We start from the raw sequence: 18,353 nt of genomic DNA on the forward strand, positions 1-18,353 counted from the left end.
AGCCAACGGACATTTTAAACACTGTAACACTGCCCCAGTGGAAGATAGGCCCAACTACACTGATGTCAGCTGAGGAACTGGCAGGTGCCTGACAACTCACAATGTGGCTGAGAGAAGCAGCAAGAGAAGACCCTGCTGACAAACCCATCCTTACCCCAGTGCCAGTTTGTTCCACCTCTGTGGGCTCCTGGCCATTGTTGACTGATGACATGGCTAGGACTGAACCTGAGCTGTAGGGATTAACCTGTACTCGAGATGAGCACCTTGCCAACTGAGATAACGTTACTTATGAGCCCTGACACATCAGTCTTTACACCACTTCTTTAATACTGTGTTATATGCCATGCCTGCTGGCGTCATGTCGGACTCTGGGCCCTCCTCACCTTCCTCACGATGCTGTCCTCCACGTTGGACTTTTTGTTGCTACCCTGCTTTCCCATCAGGGTAATCTCCAGCTGGCAGAAGGGCTTGGGCAGGATGTCGCACTGAGTGAAGAACTTCCTCCACTCCACAATGTAGGCCTTGAGCAAGGCTGTGTCATCCTGGTGACTCAGCACTCTCTGTGTGGGAGAAACCAACGGGACGTCAGCAGCTACATTAAAGTCAAGGGAGCAAATTTATGTTCCAAACAATTCGAGTGAATCTTGTGCAAATTTTAGTTCAGAACGGCAAAGGGGTCAGGTTTCAGAAGTGGTTAGGGTGGGCGATATAGCCGTTGCAATATATCGAATAGCTGTTTTTAGCACATTAACAGCTATCCCCAGTATGTGGTGTTAGGTTTCTTCCCGTATTTTTTTCCCTTTAGTCATACCTGATGCGGGAGGTCAGTTAAAGCTCAGCACAGACAACTCAGGCTCATTGCTGGCATATTAAATTGCTACTCAGCACAACAAAATTTATGTTCAACGTAGGTAAACTCAAGCACAGTAGATAAATTAGGTTCAGTAAAAGAGAATTAAGGTTCAGCAAAAGAGTATATTCAGGATCTGTGAGGGTACATTCAGGTCCAGCATAATACCACTCCACACACCACTCCATGTTTCTCAGCCTTTAATGATATGACCTGTTTGATAAGAGACCTCAGCAATCTGAAGGGGTGTAAATGTTCTGAGAATCAGTGGGACTTCACTGCTTCAGAGAAAATTCCCAGATATCTTAAATATCTGTTGCAAGATGCTGTACAATGCCTGAAATTTTACATCCTGTAATTAACTTTTTTGGTGGAACAATTTTGATAAAGTATCTTGCTCTATGAAACAAACAAACAAAGAAATAAATACTGTTCATGTCAGGACCCACTCACCTCCCCATGACTGCCTCTACCTCCTGGACTTTATCTCACAGCTGACATCATTCTACCTTGCTGAATGCAATCACCCCACAATACAGGCAGAGGTAAACAAACTGACTTACTGCTTGTGCCTTGCTTGATAAAATCTAGAATATCTTCTTTGAGAGCCTGATGGATCTTTGCTGGACCTTTATCATCCCAAAGACAAACCGCATGAACGTCTCTGTAGAGGTAGATGACATAAACTGATTAAAATTGGAACTGGACAATCAAATGATCACGCTATCATCCACACATGCCCCTACTATACACATACATGGCAAAACAAAACTGCTTGCTTAGAGAAGTCTAGTCAGAGGTGAGTTTGAGGAAAAGGATTCCTTTTCATACAGAGATTTAAGAACAGCCTCAACAATCAGTTGTTGAAACAAAACCTAACCTAACAGGCATGTTTAAATGTCCAATAACACCACTTGAGACCTGATTAATACATTAGCATTTTATGCCGAGAACATAGCTTTCCATTTCAACACTGCTGCAGGTTTATTCCGATAAACCTGAAAATGACTCTCCCAAATAAGATTAAAATCATACTTCTCACAAATGGAGGTGAGAGCGTAAACAAGAAAAGAAGCCAAGATTTGAACTGTAGCAGTCTGTGATCTGTGCTCAAAACTACAGAGCATGTTTATTCTGAGCTGTACCAGCAAGGTCACAAGGGATGAGGGATGACATGGGGCTGTACTCACGAGAAGAGGTCAAACCACTGCTGTTTGGTGACAGACTCCTGGCGAAGCAGTTTCAGAACGATGGGGCGCATCAAATCCCACTTGTCCTCAAACTGGAGGGAGCCTTTATTCTGGGGGGAATTATAAAACACCTGTAGGCCTGTTGTGACTGCAACACCAGTGGGTTCGCTTGTGAAAAGAGAATGCCTATTCTACCTCTTGACTGGAAATTAATGCCCTTAAATTTGGCTGGTCATGGTCATTCAACATAAACTAACGCGACTCAACGTGAAAGGAATCCGACTTCCTCAGAGATCCCAATTCAAAAAACGCTTGCATATAAATTCTGAGTGAGCACTATCCCAGTACTGGATTTCCAAATTTAGTGGTACTGTGGATGCAGAAACATTTCCATATTACAGTTAATTGCTGTACAAACAGGGACAGGCCAGCACCTGTCCTTCTACATCACTGCACTGACTTGGGACAGCTGGGTACTTTAAGTGACTACAGCACTGGACTTGAAATGTAAACATTGCGGACTCAAGATAAGTCTTTGCACTGGGCGGGGCATCTAATTTTCCCCCAAAAAAAACAACAACTATTGATGTGAAGTGATGTGCTGTCCATTTCCAACCATGCAAAACATAACAGACTCTGTAAAACATGGAGTTGTTTCATGAGTCAGGATCTGCCGGCATGCTAAAAATGCAATTTTCTCACTGGCTGACTATCACAAGTCCTAATAATGCATAATGGAGAAATCCTTCACCAAATCTATCCATTGAACAAATCCACAAAGGACGTGTGAGGTTAACTGTGAATATGCATTTTGTGGAGCACATCTGGCATCAGCTGTAGGTTTAGAGAAGGACAACAAAACAAAAACCACCATTCTGAAGTGACACAGCCCAGGCACAGCTGAGAATGGAATCTGATCTGATGGAATCAAACCTTTATACAGGAGATTTTGCACATGTGACATTCTTACACAGATTCTATTTAAAGACGTACATTGTTGTCCATATTTCACTGACTTCAAGCAAATATTTGGGGAGAGGGAATATCATTTAATGTCCTGAAACAAAGACAAAAGTATTTTCTTATCAGTGACAGACCAATGAACTGCAAAACAGTAACAGGACAGAATATGCTTGCCAACATGAAGGTTAACGTAAAACATCACTCCTATCTCACTGGCAGCTTGATTACAAAGTCAATTCACTCCCTGAAATTACTGTCACATTAGTTAGAGGAAAGCCAGACGAGGTTCTACTGCTCTACAGCTCGTTAACACCTCACACAGCTGGGACTGTGCAGGCCCAGGGGATTCTGCGAATCAGGAAACGGTCCTATTAATATTCAGGAACTTGCCCTCCATCGCTTTGTGCCATTTTCCCAGATATTCACTTCTCTTCTCTCATACGATATCTCTCTTTTGACTAGACACTGTTGTGTCATTTTCCTTTGCACAACACGTGACACACTGTGCACCACAAACATATCAAAATTTTAATTGTTCTAACAAAAATCCCATGCTTTTGCGTGTGGAATACTTCGACAGCAGGATGGTTTGCGGTCCTAAACATACTGTCGCTGAACTTCGTGGAATCCATCATTTACCTGCTATACAGCTAATGTTTTTCTAGTTGCCTAGTGGTTGAAAAAGGGAATCTGACCATGCTAGCTAACCAGTTAGACAGTAACCAAATCGTTCTGTGGCGCCAACAAAACAAAATGTAGCAGAGGTTACCAAGCTAGCAATGGCTTGTTAACTCCAATTAAAGTCGGAATTCAGTGACTGACTGACAACAATATGCAAAGATCCAGTCAACAAGCTCGCTAGCTAGCTAGCCAACGACAGATCAATCCCTTCGATACGACATATCACACTGTAGTCAGTTAGCTATTGTTTAGACAGATTTGAATATAATTTGATTAACTCACACAATATATTAGCTGGCTAACCAGCTATGTAGCTAAGTTTCATAATGTACAATAACCTAGCAATATTGAACAAAACCATGAATACAACCAAATCCAGCTTCTCTGTCTTTCTTGTGCAAAACGTGAAAGAATATTTTAACTATAAATGCTGTGGCTACATAAGGATAACGATTTTATCTGAGGCAGACAATCGCCGAAAATAAATGTCATATACACAAAATACTGCCAATTTATAAATGAAGTGCCTCCTACCTTTAACAAATTAGACGTCGCCATGTTCCCTCAACTTAGCCCTCGCAGAGTCTCGCGAGATTTCCTCGGATTTGCTTGTTCAGGGGCCTTATCGAGTCTGAATGGTGTAGGCGGACTAGGTATACGGCGAAAGTTAGGTGCAGCACAGTGAGCGAGCAGTCTGAAATTCTGCTTTATGATGGAAAACTCGTTGTTAAACGTATAAAGCTAGGTAAGCTAAAATAATGCCTGGCTTGTGAGCTGATGCATTTGACTGAAAATTCACCTAGCTACCCAGCAGCAAACAGACTAACATTGGGGCATGCCACAAGAATAGGAAACAGATAATAAAAAATGATGAAGTTTCAGGCCTTCGTGTCATGGGAATAACCTGTTACCATACCGAGCGCCTCTTGTAAATCAGTTTCTGGCATATACTGCGTCTGTGCCCCATCCAAACCTAACTAAAGCAAAGAACTAAAAAGGCATGGACAAGAGCAGATCTATAATTAAACTGCATGCATAATACCTAATACACCTGTGGCAGTTACACAATAACGTTTGAGTATGTTTTCTTTGCTATTCTGGTTCCTCATATTTTGATGGCAAAATGTTTATGGCTCACATCCTTAACAGTGTAGGTTTTGTATGACCTCTAGGCCTAAGTATTTTTTTTCTGTGATCATGTGTTCGTTTATGTAGAAAACAAAGCACAATCAGAGGTGTGACAGATAAAAACGCAACTAGTGCTTGATAGGTCTAATACATACACGGGTAGACCTTGGCGTCTATATCTCGCCTACAATGTCTGTTGACTTACCATCCAGGAACTTAATAGCTGCAGTTCCTTTTATTGTTGTACGCAAGCGTAGTTTGGAAACGGCGATTTGTCCGATTCTTCCTCTTGTTTGGATTATCCGCTCAGTCAGGGTCAAGTTGTTAAATTCCCTCATTCCATTTCTTGAGGAGCATTTGGAATGCATAACAGACCATACTCGGGGCATGTGGGGACAAAGACTTCTATCGACGAATTAATTGCGTTTAAATAAGGTAAAACTCTTACTCCCAAATTATTTCTTTGCATAATAGGCTAAGAATGGGGAGCTTTAATATTAAATGACATTGTACGGTCTCCACTTTTTCATCATCTCTGTTTACTTTGTTAGTGCTATATATAGCCTATCTCAAATCCATTGAACCTGAAAGTCGTGTTCTGGTAAGAAAACTTATAGGTTTTAATTGGAAATAAACGAGTAAAACAAACATAGGCTACATCATGCAAGTGCTGTTGATAGTATCGGTGATGCTAGCTACCTAAAAACTAATTCATGGAAATAAGTATTTCTTTGTTTAAATAAACACAAGTACACAACAACAAACATTCTGTCATTAACAATTTAATCAAATATCAGCTAATTATCTAAAAAGTCAATGTTGCTGCAAAGAAAGAGAGCATATTGAAACCATCTTGGCACTGTCTTGCAATGGATGTTCCGTTGGCGCTAATTAACGATCTGGCCCTAATGCTTTTGACCGAGGAGATGTACAAGATCTTTTTGTGGACTCCGAAGGCTGGAAAAGGAAAATGTAATGAGTCAGTAAGGGAGCGCTCATGGGTGCTCACCCTCAGATTCTCTCCACGGTTTAAACTTTATTTCTGCTCATACTTTTTTTTCCCCTAATGGAGCAATTTAATTTTTAAGTGAATATTTTCCTTTATCAGTCCAGAATACCGCGACACATTTCTCAGCATAGCTTCTTATGTGGTTGAACGGAATGTGGGGTTGCACTTTGTGAATATAGACCTAGATACCTTTATATGAATATATATAACTAAAACAATATATATAACTAAAACGACCGCTATCCAAAAGTAAAATCGCGTTGGGCTTCCCTCAATAAATCTTGCATATTGAATTGTACTGGGGTTTCAACCACACCACACAAAATAGCTTAGCAATGAAATACAAGATGAAAATGACGATGAAACGATCTCTTGTTACAGGCGAATAGAACTGACATCATCAAAATACACTCTTAGCCCTTTCACTGATAAGATAAATTCCTTTTTTGCTGTCAAGATCTTTTGCATTAATGAGGCACATACATGAAGCAATTGCACTCAGTCAAAGGCATTATTATTCTAATGTCTCATACTGTTCAGCATTTAAACCTGAAAAAAGTTTTTTTAAACACAGATGGAAAAGTGTATTAATACAACAAAAACTTGACAGTGGTCTATATCATACGGAGAAAACGAATAATTTAAATATCGTAGCCTAATTGATATTTCGGAATTACGCCATGAGCTACACAGAACTGAATAGAAAAACATACGTTGTTAAACAAAGGCTAGCTCAGGATTGCCTCAAGGGCAACACGTTATCTTTTTCCCCATAACAATTCGCTTCCTCGGTGCATTGTTATAATTCCTCTCTGGCTCATCCTGTATCTTTGGCTGTAGACTGTTACTCCTCCACACTCCAAACCACTAGCACAGGCACCGTCGACCAGGTTTTACCGCTTCTTCTGAAGAGTGGACAACATTTGGGACGAATCCACTTTTCACGCCTTCCCAGTCCTCTTCAATGCTTATCTCGCCTCTTTTCACCCGTTCATAGATGTCCCTGGTTAGGATGGTGAAAGACTCTTCCACATTCACAGAATCTTTTGCTGAGGTCTCGATGTACTTCATGCCGAAGGCCAATGCCACTTTCTCAGCTTCCTCGCGTGTCACCTGCCGCAGTTGCACAAGGTCGCACTTGTGGCCCACCAATAGGAATACTATCTGAAAGGGTTGTACGTGCATCTTTGCCTCCTCCAACCAGTCTTTAAGGTGTTCAAACGATCGTCGGTTTGTCAGATCAAAGACCAACAATCCTCCCACTGAATTGCGGTAGTAAGAGCGTGTTATGGATCTATAATAAAACATGGAAAAACAGATTGTCTTGAAAAGGGAATTGTAAACATTACAAATAATTATTTATTAATCAGTGCTTAAGCTGTTATGTAAGACATGGTAGTAATGGACAAGTCTTGGTAAACAACAAAAGTTTGATTAAACTTAAAAGCACTCATTCGCGCTTACATTACACACAGTTAATTAGCCCACGATACCGTCGAGATGAAAAAGTAAAACAAGTATGCATACCTGAACCTTTCCTGGCCTGCTGTATCCCAGAGTTGAAGTTTGATACGCTTTCCTGGTTCGATCTCCACCAGGCGGGCGAAGAAGTCTACCCCCACCGTCGGGTCGGAGACATCGGTAAACTTCCCCTCAGTAAAGCGACGCAGCAAACATGATTTCCCCACCGTCGAGTCCCCAATTACAATTAGTCTGAACTGGTAAATCCAAATTGCTTCCATCTCAACATCCCCGTTAATCTGCGAATTTAATGGTAAACTAGATACCCACAGGCACTGTAATAATGACAATGCAATAACCAAGCAGTGCAGATTTGGAAAATGCGCAAAGGCGTATAACAAGATTGATAGCCCAACACGAACAAATGAACCCGAAAATATTCACGACTTTTAGTTAATAGACAAGTTTAATACATCCTGTAAAAGCCTGATGTTTGTTATGCGCTAATCCTACGCAGGCTACCATGCGCCACACACTGCTTCCAGCATATTCGTCCAAATGTGGCATTACTGCAGATATCACATCATCCCTCCCTTTTCCATGACACGTTTCGTGCAGTTAAGTAAACGCTTTAACACCCATGTTTTACGACTAACAAAAATAAACAAAATAGCCTATAAGTTTATTTCGAATAATTGCATAGCTACTTAAATTGCTTCAACCTCGGCATTGTTTATTTTTTCTCTTTGAATGACGTAGCAACACCTGATGATCAAAAAAAATCAGCACTGTACAATACAGAAGCTATTAGCCCACTCCACTAACGTGATCCTCAGACACCACTTGCTCTGGAAAAGGAGTTGTCACTTCAGCACCACAATAGTTTGGTTGCAAACGCAACATTGCTCAACAGCATGAAACTGCGCACTTTGGATCGACAGAGCTGGCTACGTATCCAAGAAAAGGTTTAGAGCCGGGTTTTGGAATATGACCAATTGGACGAAAGAGAGGGGTTCCTGGGCGGAGAATAACTATGTTTGAGTGGCTCATTGACGCATAGGCGACACACCAGTCTCGATTGCGAGGATGCGGTGATTTATCTATTCTCCTGAAGATTAAAGGCAATACGAAAGGGAAATGGACGGAAATGAGAGATTAAGCTACACAGGTAGTGAAAACATATTACAAAAATATGGAATATCCTACCTGACATTTCAATGAAATGCTAACAAACTAGCTAGTTAACCAGCCAGCTAACGAGGGAAGTAGAGCTTGGCAATTCAGTTTCGCTAGCTAGCTAACTTCAGGAAGCATGCTCGTTAAAGCTGGTTTTCAGTTAGTCAGCTGCATAGCCATTATTTTCTTCATTTTCTTCACGTTAATGCTTTAAACGTAGGCTTTTTCAACAAAATTGGCAGGTGGACACGGTAACGTTAGTGGCCGCTGTAGACACGTGTAACTTAAAGCCACGTGGTAAAGGCTTGCTATCCAGAAGTGATGCCCCGAGGAAGTACGGAATTCGTACTGCATTAACGTCGTCTGGGTTTTTTTTTTATAGCTAACCAATGTGTGCATCAAAACGTGGAACAAACACATGTAAACTTGCTGCGTTCCGTGTATTCTTGAAGTCTCAGTTGCATTATCTAATAGTATTCGTATTTGTGTGTTAGGGTACATGCAATAATTGATGCACATTTTGTACGAAAGCAACGGAATGATTCGGTTCATTCGACAGCTGTGGCTGTGTCACTGAAACGATTGTGTATGTCGGTTCCTAAACACAAACCACGTGTCACATAAGCAACATCAAAAGGAACACCCAGACTATCACGTCGTAAACTGTATCGTGGTGAAGAACACAGGTTGTTGAAGCCTACCTTGATTGTTTTGAATATGTAATGGTTTCTTCACCATCAAGGCGTAGAAAAGGGACCTTCTATCAGTGTAACTAACACCCAGTTTGCGACTCCAGTAAGGTAACTCACTCGCCTGCCAGCCATATCGTTGGTGTAGTACAGTAAGAGTTGTTCATTTTTGTCAGCTAACTGGGTACGCGTCCCTCTTCTCATTCCCTCTTGAACGCGGTTGACCTGTCCTGGTAATGGTCAAACAAAGACAGTAGTCACGCTTGTTAATTGCGCTGTAGTCATCGAAATCTGTCTGCTCCTTTTTTTCCCTGTGTGCTTACATATATGCGCGCGTTGTATCATATCTTGTGTATATATGTAGATACTTGAACGGGACATTAATGCATTGTTGTTTGTAGGGCTCATTTTAACATGTATTGAGTGTTGATAAGTATATCATGTTGACTACGTTTTACCTGAAGGCCGTGCTCCAAAATTAGTCTGGATTTGCATTCATGAGAAGCAGGGGTAATTTTTTGTACCAAGGTGGAGGCAGACATATAACGGTAAATTAAAGGGACATGATGCATCACACTCTCTGTGTGCAGAGCAGGAAGAGACTGTTGAGGACTGTGGAGCTGTCTTAAGCAGGAAACAATAGCTGTCCATGGCAGGAGCTCCAGTTGGCAAACTATAATGAGGCTCAAATTCCAACAAAGATTAAAGCTGCCTGCATTTTGGTTCAGCTCCAGTACTGGGATGATTTGGGCCTCAGAATACATCTGAACCTGCTCTGACTCACACTCTCTTTCCTCCTCTGTTCTCTCTCTCTCTCTCTCTCTCTCTCGACCCCTTTCCTATCTGATGGTTAGGGCTGCTTCAGAAGAGAATGGAACCAGGTGAGCCTTTGGAAGTGTCTGCTGATAGCAGGACATGGAGGGGTGCCTTTGTCAGTGGACTGTGTCGCTACAGGCTGAAAGACATCTTTACCTGGTGAGCTAACTTACAGATTCAATGACTCCAATAAATTGCAAGGCTGTGAAGAGGGAATAAGCTTTCACCTTATGTATAGGCAAATTTCATTGAGGAAAAAAGCGTTATGAAATCATATGTGTGTTTTAACTGTCTTTTTCAAAGGTGTGTGATCAAATACGCACTTGTGCACTGCATCTGCATCACTATTGTTACTTTTTCATTTCTTGCATTCTTTACTCATGAGGTTATCAAATTTCTATTTGTCAGGTTGGTAACCTCATCAAATCTATGACATTGTATTTGTTGTAGCAAGTTTTTACAATTCACTGTTTTTACTGCAGTTTGCTATGTTGTGAGGCTTTGTGAAAACCTGTTTATGAGTATGAGGAGAAAAGCTCTTACAGATTTTTTTTTGCTGATGTGAATACTTTTCAGATATAAAATCACTATATAATAATTTTGATGGACGCATCATTAATGCGGCCCAAGCTCGAAGTGACCACAAAGATCTGTCCATACAATGCCCTTTTGCCACAAGCAAATTTGAATTTGTGATCATGGGATCATAAAGGCATTATCCCAGGTTACGTCAGTTCTACATCTTAAGCAGAAGTTTTTGAAGAGTCGATGTCCAACCAAAATGGTACATTTCAGAGAATGTGAGCAATAAGTATGCAGCAATGTGCTGACAGCACTATTTCATACGAGTCTTATTTAATATTTCACATCCAACTTGTAAAATTGTTTTTAGAACACATGTCCTCAGACAGGACCTGCCAACCTGCTATTTTTGTTTGAAAGTCTGTTATCTTAGACTTTGGCACACCACCCAGACATTGCTTTGTTTGCATCCAGAGGCTCTAGGAATGATGTCCTAGCTTTCTGTTTGAATGTAATGGCTTGTGGCAGATCACCATGAAATTTGGCCATTTGTATAAGTATGTTTTCTATGTATATATGTATCGAGTTTCAAACCAGTAGATGTAACAATTTTCATATTTAGACATGATTTACATGTTATGCATAGATGCTGTTAATTGCAAAAATTCAAAATGGTTCAGTGTCTTATATGGTAAAAGTCATATGTGTCTCTGCATATAAATCTGTAATAGTAGTGCCCCTAATAATAATAAACAAATTCAACAAGCGATATTTCCGTAGGTTCATTCATAACCGTGGAGTAACTGTTGACTGTAATCGTTGTAGGCATCTCCTCAAGGTGATGGCCATGGGTCAGGCTCTGTCCATGTTGATATGCGGGACAGCAATCACTTGTCAGTATCTGGCTGAGAGCAAAGTGGAGACACCGATGCTCCAGAGCTTTTTAAATTACGGCCTGCTCCTCCTGACCTACACCACCATGCTGGCTTGCAGAAAAGGTGAGCCACCCTCCTGCTCATCTGTCATGTTGTGTGAGAAAACACAGTGTGCGTTTGTACTCATGTCAGATGGTATTGAGCTGCCTTTACACATCAGGATCAACAGAATAATGCTGCGCTGTCCCTGCTGACATCTGTATGGCCTCTGTACATTATGGGTACCTGTACACTCTGAATATGCTTCAGTATTACGCTGTTCATTGAAACAGAATGGCTTCGAAGTCTGTAATCTTTACTATTTGTTAGCTTCATGGACACCTTTATTCAGAGTGATCTCAAATGCCTTCAGTTATACACAGCATATTATGCATTCTGCAACACATTTATAACATTAGAATTTTACTGGAGCAATAGAGAAAGCAACTTGCTGAAGCGTGCAGAACAGCTGTGCTACAGTGCCTGTGTGCCACCTTTATGTGAGCACTCTTCTTTTGCTTCGTACAAGAAATAATGTGTCCTTTTTTGGAGTTGCCAGTGTCCCAGACATACACTATATGGACAAAAGTATTTGGCCACACCTGTTTTTCAGGGTTTGGGTTAGGCCCCTTATCTCCAGTGAAGGGCAATCTTAATGCTTCAGCATACCAAGACATTTTGGACAATGCTATGCGTCCAACTTTTTGGCAACAGTTTGGGGAAGGCCCTTCTCTATTCCAACATGACTGTGCCCCAGTGCACAAAGCAAGGACTATAAAGACATGGTTTGATGAGTTCGGTGTGGAAGAACTTGACTGGCCCACACAGAGCCCTAACCTCAACCCCATCAAGCACCTTTGGGATGAACTGGAACGGAGATTGCGAGCCAGGCCTTCTTGTCCAACATCAGTGCCTGACTTCATAAATGCTCTACAGAATGAATGGGCACAAATTCCCACAGAAACACTCCAAAATCTTGTGGAAAGCCTTCCAAGAAGAGTGGAAACTGTTATAGCTGCAAAAGGGGGACCAACTCCATATTAAAGTATATGTATTTGAATACAATATCATTACAATGTAATGGTCAGGCGCCCGAATACTTTTGTCCATATAGTGTATATGTACAGTAAGTGCCTGGTTAGTAGCTTGGGAAAAGGGTGTCTGTCACATGAAATAATGTGGGTTTTAATCCTGGTATGTACCTGTGCATTATGTAGTTATAATATTTTGAAATATTTTAACTGACCAGTGCTGATTGCAAAAGGACTATCCCTGCAGGGTTTTCCATATACTTACATGATATTTATTGTTTGTTCATGTTGTGTCATTCATATTTGCAAAATGTTGCCCACTTCCACCTGTTTCCACTTGTAGTGGTAATGTGTGTTGCTGTGTCTCACTTTGCCCATTTGAAAAGGATGTTAAAGTTAATGCGCCTGACCGATGTCCACAGTAATAACCCGCAGGGTGCTTTTTCTTTGCTTTTTAAACATAGGGGATGAAAATATTTTGCAGATTTTGAAGACAAAATGGTGGAAGTATTTTCTGTTGGGACTTGCAGACGTTGAGGCAAATTACACCGTAGTGAAGGCATACCAGTTCACAACACTAACAAGTATACAGGTGAGAGAATATCCTTTTCCCAGCAAGGTGCTGAAGATTGATATTGTCTTCTGTAACACTGCTGTCCTCATATATTCTAGTGGCTTTCTTTGTGCAGTGATAAAGCTGCAACCCAGAATCAGTTAAGAGATCTTTAAATCTTGTGTCCTCATACTCCTTCTGGTCCTGGACAAGGTGTTCCATTTCTTAAGGAGGTCAGGTGATGGATGCTCCCTGAATATTAATGAGCTGACAGACCTGTCCCACACTTTCGCCTGTATGTTGTAGCACCTGCAGCATGGTTCTGTTACAACAAAAAGGTCAGATTCTGTGTCTCTGGCTGTTGTGATGAGGTGTAGTTCTTTCGGAATGAAAGCTCAGATTCTTTCCTTTGTTCTGTGTTCCAGCTGCTAGACTGCTTTGTGATCCCGGTGCTGATGGTGCTGTCCTGGATATTCCTGAAGACCCGATACAGGATGGTGCACTACGTGGCTGTGGGAATATGTCTCCTGGGGGTCGGGGCTATGGTCGGGGCCGATCTTCTGGCGGGACGAGACCAGGGCTCCAGTGAGTGCACATTTTCCTTCACATGGATACACATGGGTCATTTAAGAAAACCTGTGACCATTAATCCTTCGCTTATTTACCTCAGTTAATTGGAACTTCCCTTTATTCCTGTGCCACATCTTTTCTGCGTCTCCTCAGTTGCTTTTTATTTTCTCTGTCCGTTTCGTATTTTTTTCCTAAAGATTTTCGAACAAAAATGTGTAGGTAATTTTTAATCTGTCTGAGGATTTGCATGGTAGTCACATGAACTGTTGAATGCTGTCTCTGTGCAGTTTCAGGCTTCACTGCACATATCTCATTATCAAACTACAGATTTAGAGGCTCTGACATAATCCATAGATTATAATTCATCAAAGAAAAGCTGACATGTGACACCCATGAAGTTCAGAGACTTTCCCTGGACTGGACACGAATATAAAGATGATGGATGAATTGTCCATTAACATGGTAGTTACTGTATGTCAATCAATAACTTCCGGTGGTTTGATTCCAGTTACGGTTGGTTACAGGTGCAACAAGCATCACATTATTAGTCTTTATATCCAAGGTGACTTAAATGTCTGAAATTGTATTCTTTGTCCATTTACACCATTGGATATTTGATCAGGCTACTTTGATTTAGTACCTGTCAAGGACACAGCTGCGGTGCCCCTACTTAGATTCAGCTGTCTTCTATTCATTGTGCAAGGTCCATTTCCCCAAGGCCTGCTCTGCACTCTGGCTGAGTATTGACATGCCCAGATAGTTAAGCAGTATGTTTAACTTTGCTATTTATGGTGATGCTGTCTCAGTCGGTACTACCGACCCACTGTTGCCCCCTCTCTCCCTGCAGCCAGCGATGTTTTGTTAGGGGACGGTCTGGTGCTCATCAGCGCCGCCTTCTATGCTGTCTCCAACGTGTGCCAGGAGTACACGGTGAAGAACCTGAGCCGCACGGAGTTCCTGGGCATGATGGGGCTCTTCGGCACCCTGATCAGTGGGATTCAGCTGTAAGACACTCTCTCCGTCTGGATGTGGTACTGGCTGGAAAGAATGGGGATATGGCGAATATCTGTCCATTCTAATTGCTGTCGTAGTCCTTGATTTGAAGCCAGTCTTACCACCTATGTTTTGTTATGTTTTGTCTCACAGATCCATTCTGGAGCACAAAGCTGTAGCTGTGATCACATGGGACTGGACTATTGGTAAGTTCAGCTCAGTATGGTATATCTCAGTGTTTTTGTGGTGTGTTGTCTCTGCGGCATTATGACAACAAAGGCTGCATGCCTTCAAATAGCAGTAACTGCTTTGTTGCAAATGTCCTCCAAGTATAAACTGATGATTTCCATTATGCCGTTATTCCATTATTATAATTCCATCCACTGGACATGTAGTAATGTTTCCTTTAATAATGCTGTGAATAGAATCATGAGTGAAGGCTTGTCCATTTGCTTGTCTTTTGCATATGGTCATGATGTACAATCCTCAGTGTACTGTGAATTCATAGTTTTACATTTTCAGTGTGACTCTGCAGACTCACACATTGTCAAAATCTTTGTGTATAATTCCCTGAGTACCATGCTCAGTGAAAAAGCATTCTCAATGTTAGTAATAGTGTTTTCAGTGTCATACCATTCTGTTTCACAGAGTTTTCAGCAGATATAACATCAAAACTGGGTGTGTTTCCACAGTTCTGCTTTTTGCCACCTATGGCCTCTGCATGTTTGCCCTCTACAGCTGCATGCCTGTGGTCATGAAGTTGACCAGTGCCACGGCAGTCAACCTCTCCCTGCTGACGGCTGACCTCTTCAGCCTGTTTTGCGGACTCTTCCTCTTCCACTACACTGTGAGTAAAGGCTGTAGGGAGCACTCTTCGGAAATATCCAGGGATTTATCTGTTCTAAGGTGACAGATTGACTTGATGAGTTCAGGCCTTCTGAAAATCTGGAGTTATAAAGAAGAATGTAGAACTTGGTGGGTCTTGACTTTGGAAAGCCTAGCAACCCTAGATTACATTTGCCTTTTAAAAGGTTAGATAAATGCAGTAAATGGAGACGTGAACAAGATGGGCTTGGATTAATGTCATGAAATGAACTCTTAATATCCAGCCGAAATGGTGCAATGGAGGCTGCTTGGAAAAAATTGGCAATTTGTCACGCAGCATGAAAGCACATAAAACAGCACAATAAAAACTGCAAGTGCATCATAAGAGACCGGGAGGAATGAACTACTGATATTCTCCTGCAGTCACCTCTCACCATGCAGAATCCTTCTGAGACACACATGTACACACAAGTCTCATGTTTTTTATTCTGAGGATTTAAAATGTGATTCTTCCATGAGAAAAATTGGAATTGTGCATTCCAGGGCTAGTATTTAAGCAAATGACAGTAATATAATCCTTGAAATGTCTGTAGAACTTGATTGGAGTTTACCTGTGGCAAATTGAATTGATTGGACATGATTTAGAAAGGCACACACCTGTGCATATAAACTCCCACAATTCACGGTGCATGTCAGACCAAAAACCAAGCCACGAAGTCCAAGGAGCTCATTGTACAGCTCCGCAGTCAAATTGTTTTGAGGCATAGACCTGGGTAATACTTATGAAGCCACTGTAGGGGGACACAAAGCAGATAGTCAGTCTAGCCTCTCAATATAAACATGGTGGCAAAGCTGAATCTAGCGTACACCCTCCTCAACCCTTGTCCCAGCACTGTTGTGTCTACATGGCTGCTGAGTCATTGGCATAATCATTACATTACATTATTGTCATTTAGCAGACGCTGTTCTCCAGAGTGACATATATACATATATATATATATATGTTCATATTTCCAATGGCGCCAAAGGTTTGTGCATGTTATAAATGTAGGTATAGAATGCAGTCATCTACCTACCTAACTTGTGTTCCCCCTTTGTCTCCCCAGTTCTCGGGTCTGTACATTGTGTCGTTTGTGGTCATCACCGTGGGCTTCATCATGTTCAATGCCGTGCCGACGTTCACACCTGTCCCTGCGGCCGAATCCAACGAGGGAGGGTCCGAGAGTCCCACTGACGAGGACGATGGTGAGAAACCCGAAAGCGCCCTGGAGCTTCCCTCTGACGAGTCTCAGCAGGAAGAAGGGGCGGAAAGCGTGCACATTGGGATGCAGTGGGAAGAGAGTGAGCAGCAGACACAGACTGCAGAAAAAAGATACAGCAGCACCAAGATATAGCACTTCTCATGGCAGGGGAGATCTGTTTCCTTTTTTTTAGCATGTGGCATTCTTTTACCAGACCCAGTAATAATGCACTTTTACTCTTTGGAATAATCTGGGGAGACCATTTATATGCTGGCATACTCTTTTACACTGGTACTGTATTTATGCATTTTTTGTACTGTAAATAAGATGCAAAGGCATTGAACATGCGCACACACACCCTGAGTGTGTGTGTGTGTGTGTGTGTGTGTGTGTGTATATTTTTATATGTTTTTTTGAGAAGTGTCCCTGCTGTAAGGCTTCCAAGTTGTTGAATCCCATGTGACTGTTTGGTAAGAAACATGGTTTTATATCCTGATGATGGTTAATGTATGAAAATGGAGTGTATCAGGCAAAGGTTTTTTACTTTAATGAAAGATTGAATAGACTGTTGAACATACCTGCTCCTCCTAAACACATAATGAGAATAAACCTCCAAATATTCTTTTTTATTTTGGATTTCTCATATTTTCATGAGGGTTAAATTTAGATTGTTTTGTATGTAGACACACTGATTGTTCTCAGTTGCACATTGGCCAGTGTTAAGATATTCCAACCACCATCCACAATCTGAAAGGGGAAAAGGTATAAAAGTTTCATTTTTTAAGAAAATGATGTGTATGTGGTACTGTGCTCAGTTGAGTAAATATCAGGGTAAAATGTTACAGTGTTACGGTGATGCAGCACTATCTTGGTTTTTGTAATTGCATAGGTCACACTAGGTCATCCCAGACCAGTGGCAAATGTACTTCTATATGCCTTGTTGTCATGGCCAAAAATAGTCAGCAATTTATATTTTATATTAACAATAAAGTTTTCTTTTTTCAACAAGTCTGATTACAACCTTGTCTGTATTGATCATTATCATTGCACTTCTGTTAATAGTTACTGTAATTTTGTAAGGTGCATAATGAGATGGATATTTAAAGGGAATGTTTAAATGGGATATTTAGCAAACACAACTTTGATATGTCAGAAAAAAACACAAAAGTTTCGCGGCCATGCAGGCAGCAGAACAGTTTCCATTAGTCCTTAAACCTCAATCCATAACCAGCGTGCTTTTGTGTTTTTGAGAGAAGCAAGCTCAAACTCACAAGATTTCCCAAATAACATGGCAGCTTTAATATCATTGGTATACTACTGTAATCATGGTTGTTTGCTAGCTAGCTGGCCATATTAATTTAGAAATGCAAATTTTATTCTAAACTGAAGATGTCCAGACCTGGGATCTGGCTAATGCTGCAGCTAATTCATTCATTACCAAAAACCAAAGATACAAAAATCAGTTACTAGTTACTAGTATCAACAGTGGGGCTTTATTATGCAAGTCATTTTTGGTTTAGATGGAGTTACAGTATAGCTCTGTCCAATACCAATTTATGGATGTTACAATCCTTACATCTTGCAATGATGTTGCTAAGTAGTACATAAAATAAATGAGTTAATTAATGCAGGCAATTTCCACAGGTGGAGTAACTAGAGAATACCATGAACGCAGTTTATTTTAAAGCAACCATCCTCTGTGCCATGTGGTAGGATCATGTTCCAGCTGGAACACTGAGTG

At 41.2% G+C, this 18,353-nt stretch overlaps 3 protein-coding genes and 1 long non-coding RNA gene across 5 annotated transcripts in view; 2 read left to right on the plus strand and 2 right to left on the minus strand.

The window, feature by feature from the left end:
• LOC118774094 (cullin-5-like) overlaps positions 1 to 18,353 on the plus strand; it is a 38,659-nt gene that overhangs the window by 15,217 nt on the left and 5,089 nt on the right. The gene's annotated exons all lie outside the window — the stretch shown is intronic.
• LOC118774097 lies at positions 1,429 to 4,259 on the minus strand. Its single transcript, XR_005004808.1, has 3 exons — positions 4,219 to 4,259; positions 2,041 to 2,150; positions 1,429 to 1,514 (listed from the first exon to the last, which is right to left on the minus strand). It is a non-coding gene; the product is annotated as an uncharacterized LOC118774097 (long non-coding RNA).
• Positions 6,442 to 7,779, minus strand: LOC118774096 (ras-related protein Rab-39B-like). Its single transcript, XM_036523226.1, has 2 exons — positions 7,349 to 7,779; positions 6,442 to 7,115 (listed from the first exon to the last, which is right to left on the minus strand). Exons 1-2 carry the CDS (start codon positions 7,561 to 7,563, stop codon positions 6,689 to 6,691), a joined length of 642 nt encoding a protein of 213 aa, XP_036379119.1. The 5' UTR covers positions 7,564 to 7,779; the 3' UTR covers positions 6,442 to 6,688.
• LOC118774095 (solute carrier family 35 member F2-like) lies at positions 8,347 to 16,820 on the plus strand. The gene is made up of 9 exons (XM_036523225.1): positions 8,347 to 8,450; positions 10,002 to 10,122; positions 11,311 to 11,483; positions 12,895 to 13,022; positions 13,409 to 13,568; positions 14,401 to 14,557; positions 14,700 to 14,752; positions 15,239 to 15,393; positions 16,478 to 16,820. The coding sequence occupies exons 1-9, from the start codon at positions 8,420 to 8,422 to the stop codon at positions 16,763 to 16,765; spliced, it is 1,266 nt and encodes a 421-aa protein (XP_036379118.1). The 5' UTR covers positions 8,347 to 8,419; the 3' UTR covers positions 16,766 to 16,820.

This window comes from Megalops cyprinoides, chromosome 3, assembly GCF_013368585.1.
Source record: "Megalops cyprinoides isolate fMegCyp1 chromosome 3, fMegCyp1.pri, whole genome shotgun sequence".
In the NCBI taxonomy this organism is placed as follows: Eukaryota; Metazoa; Chordata; class Actinopteri; order Elopiformes; family Megalopidae; genus Megalops; species Megalops cyprinoides.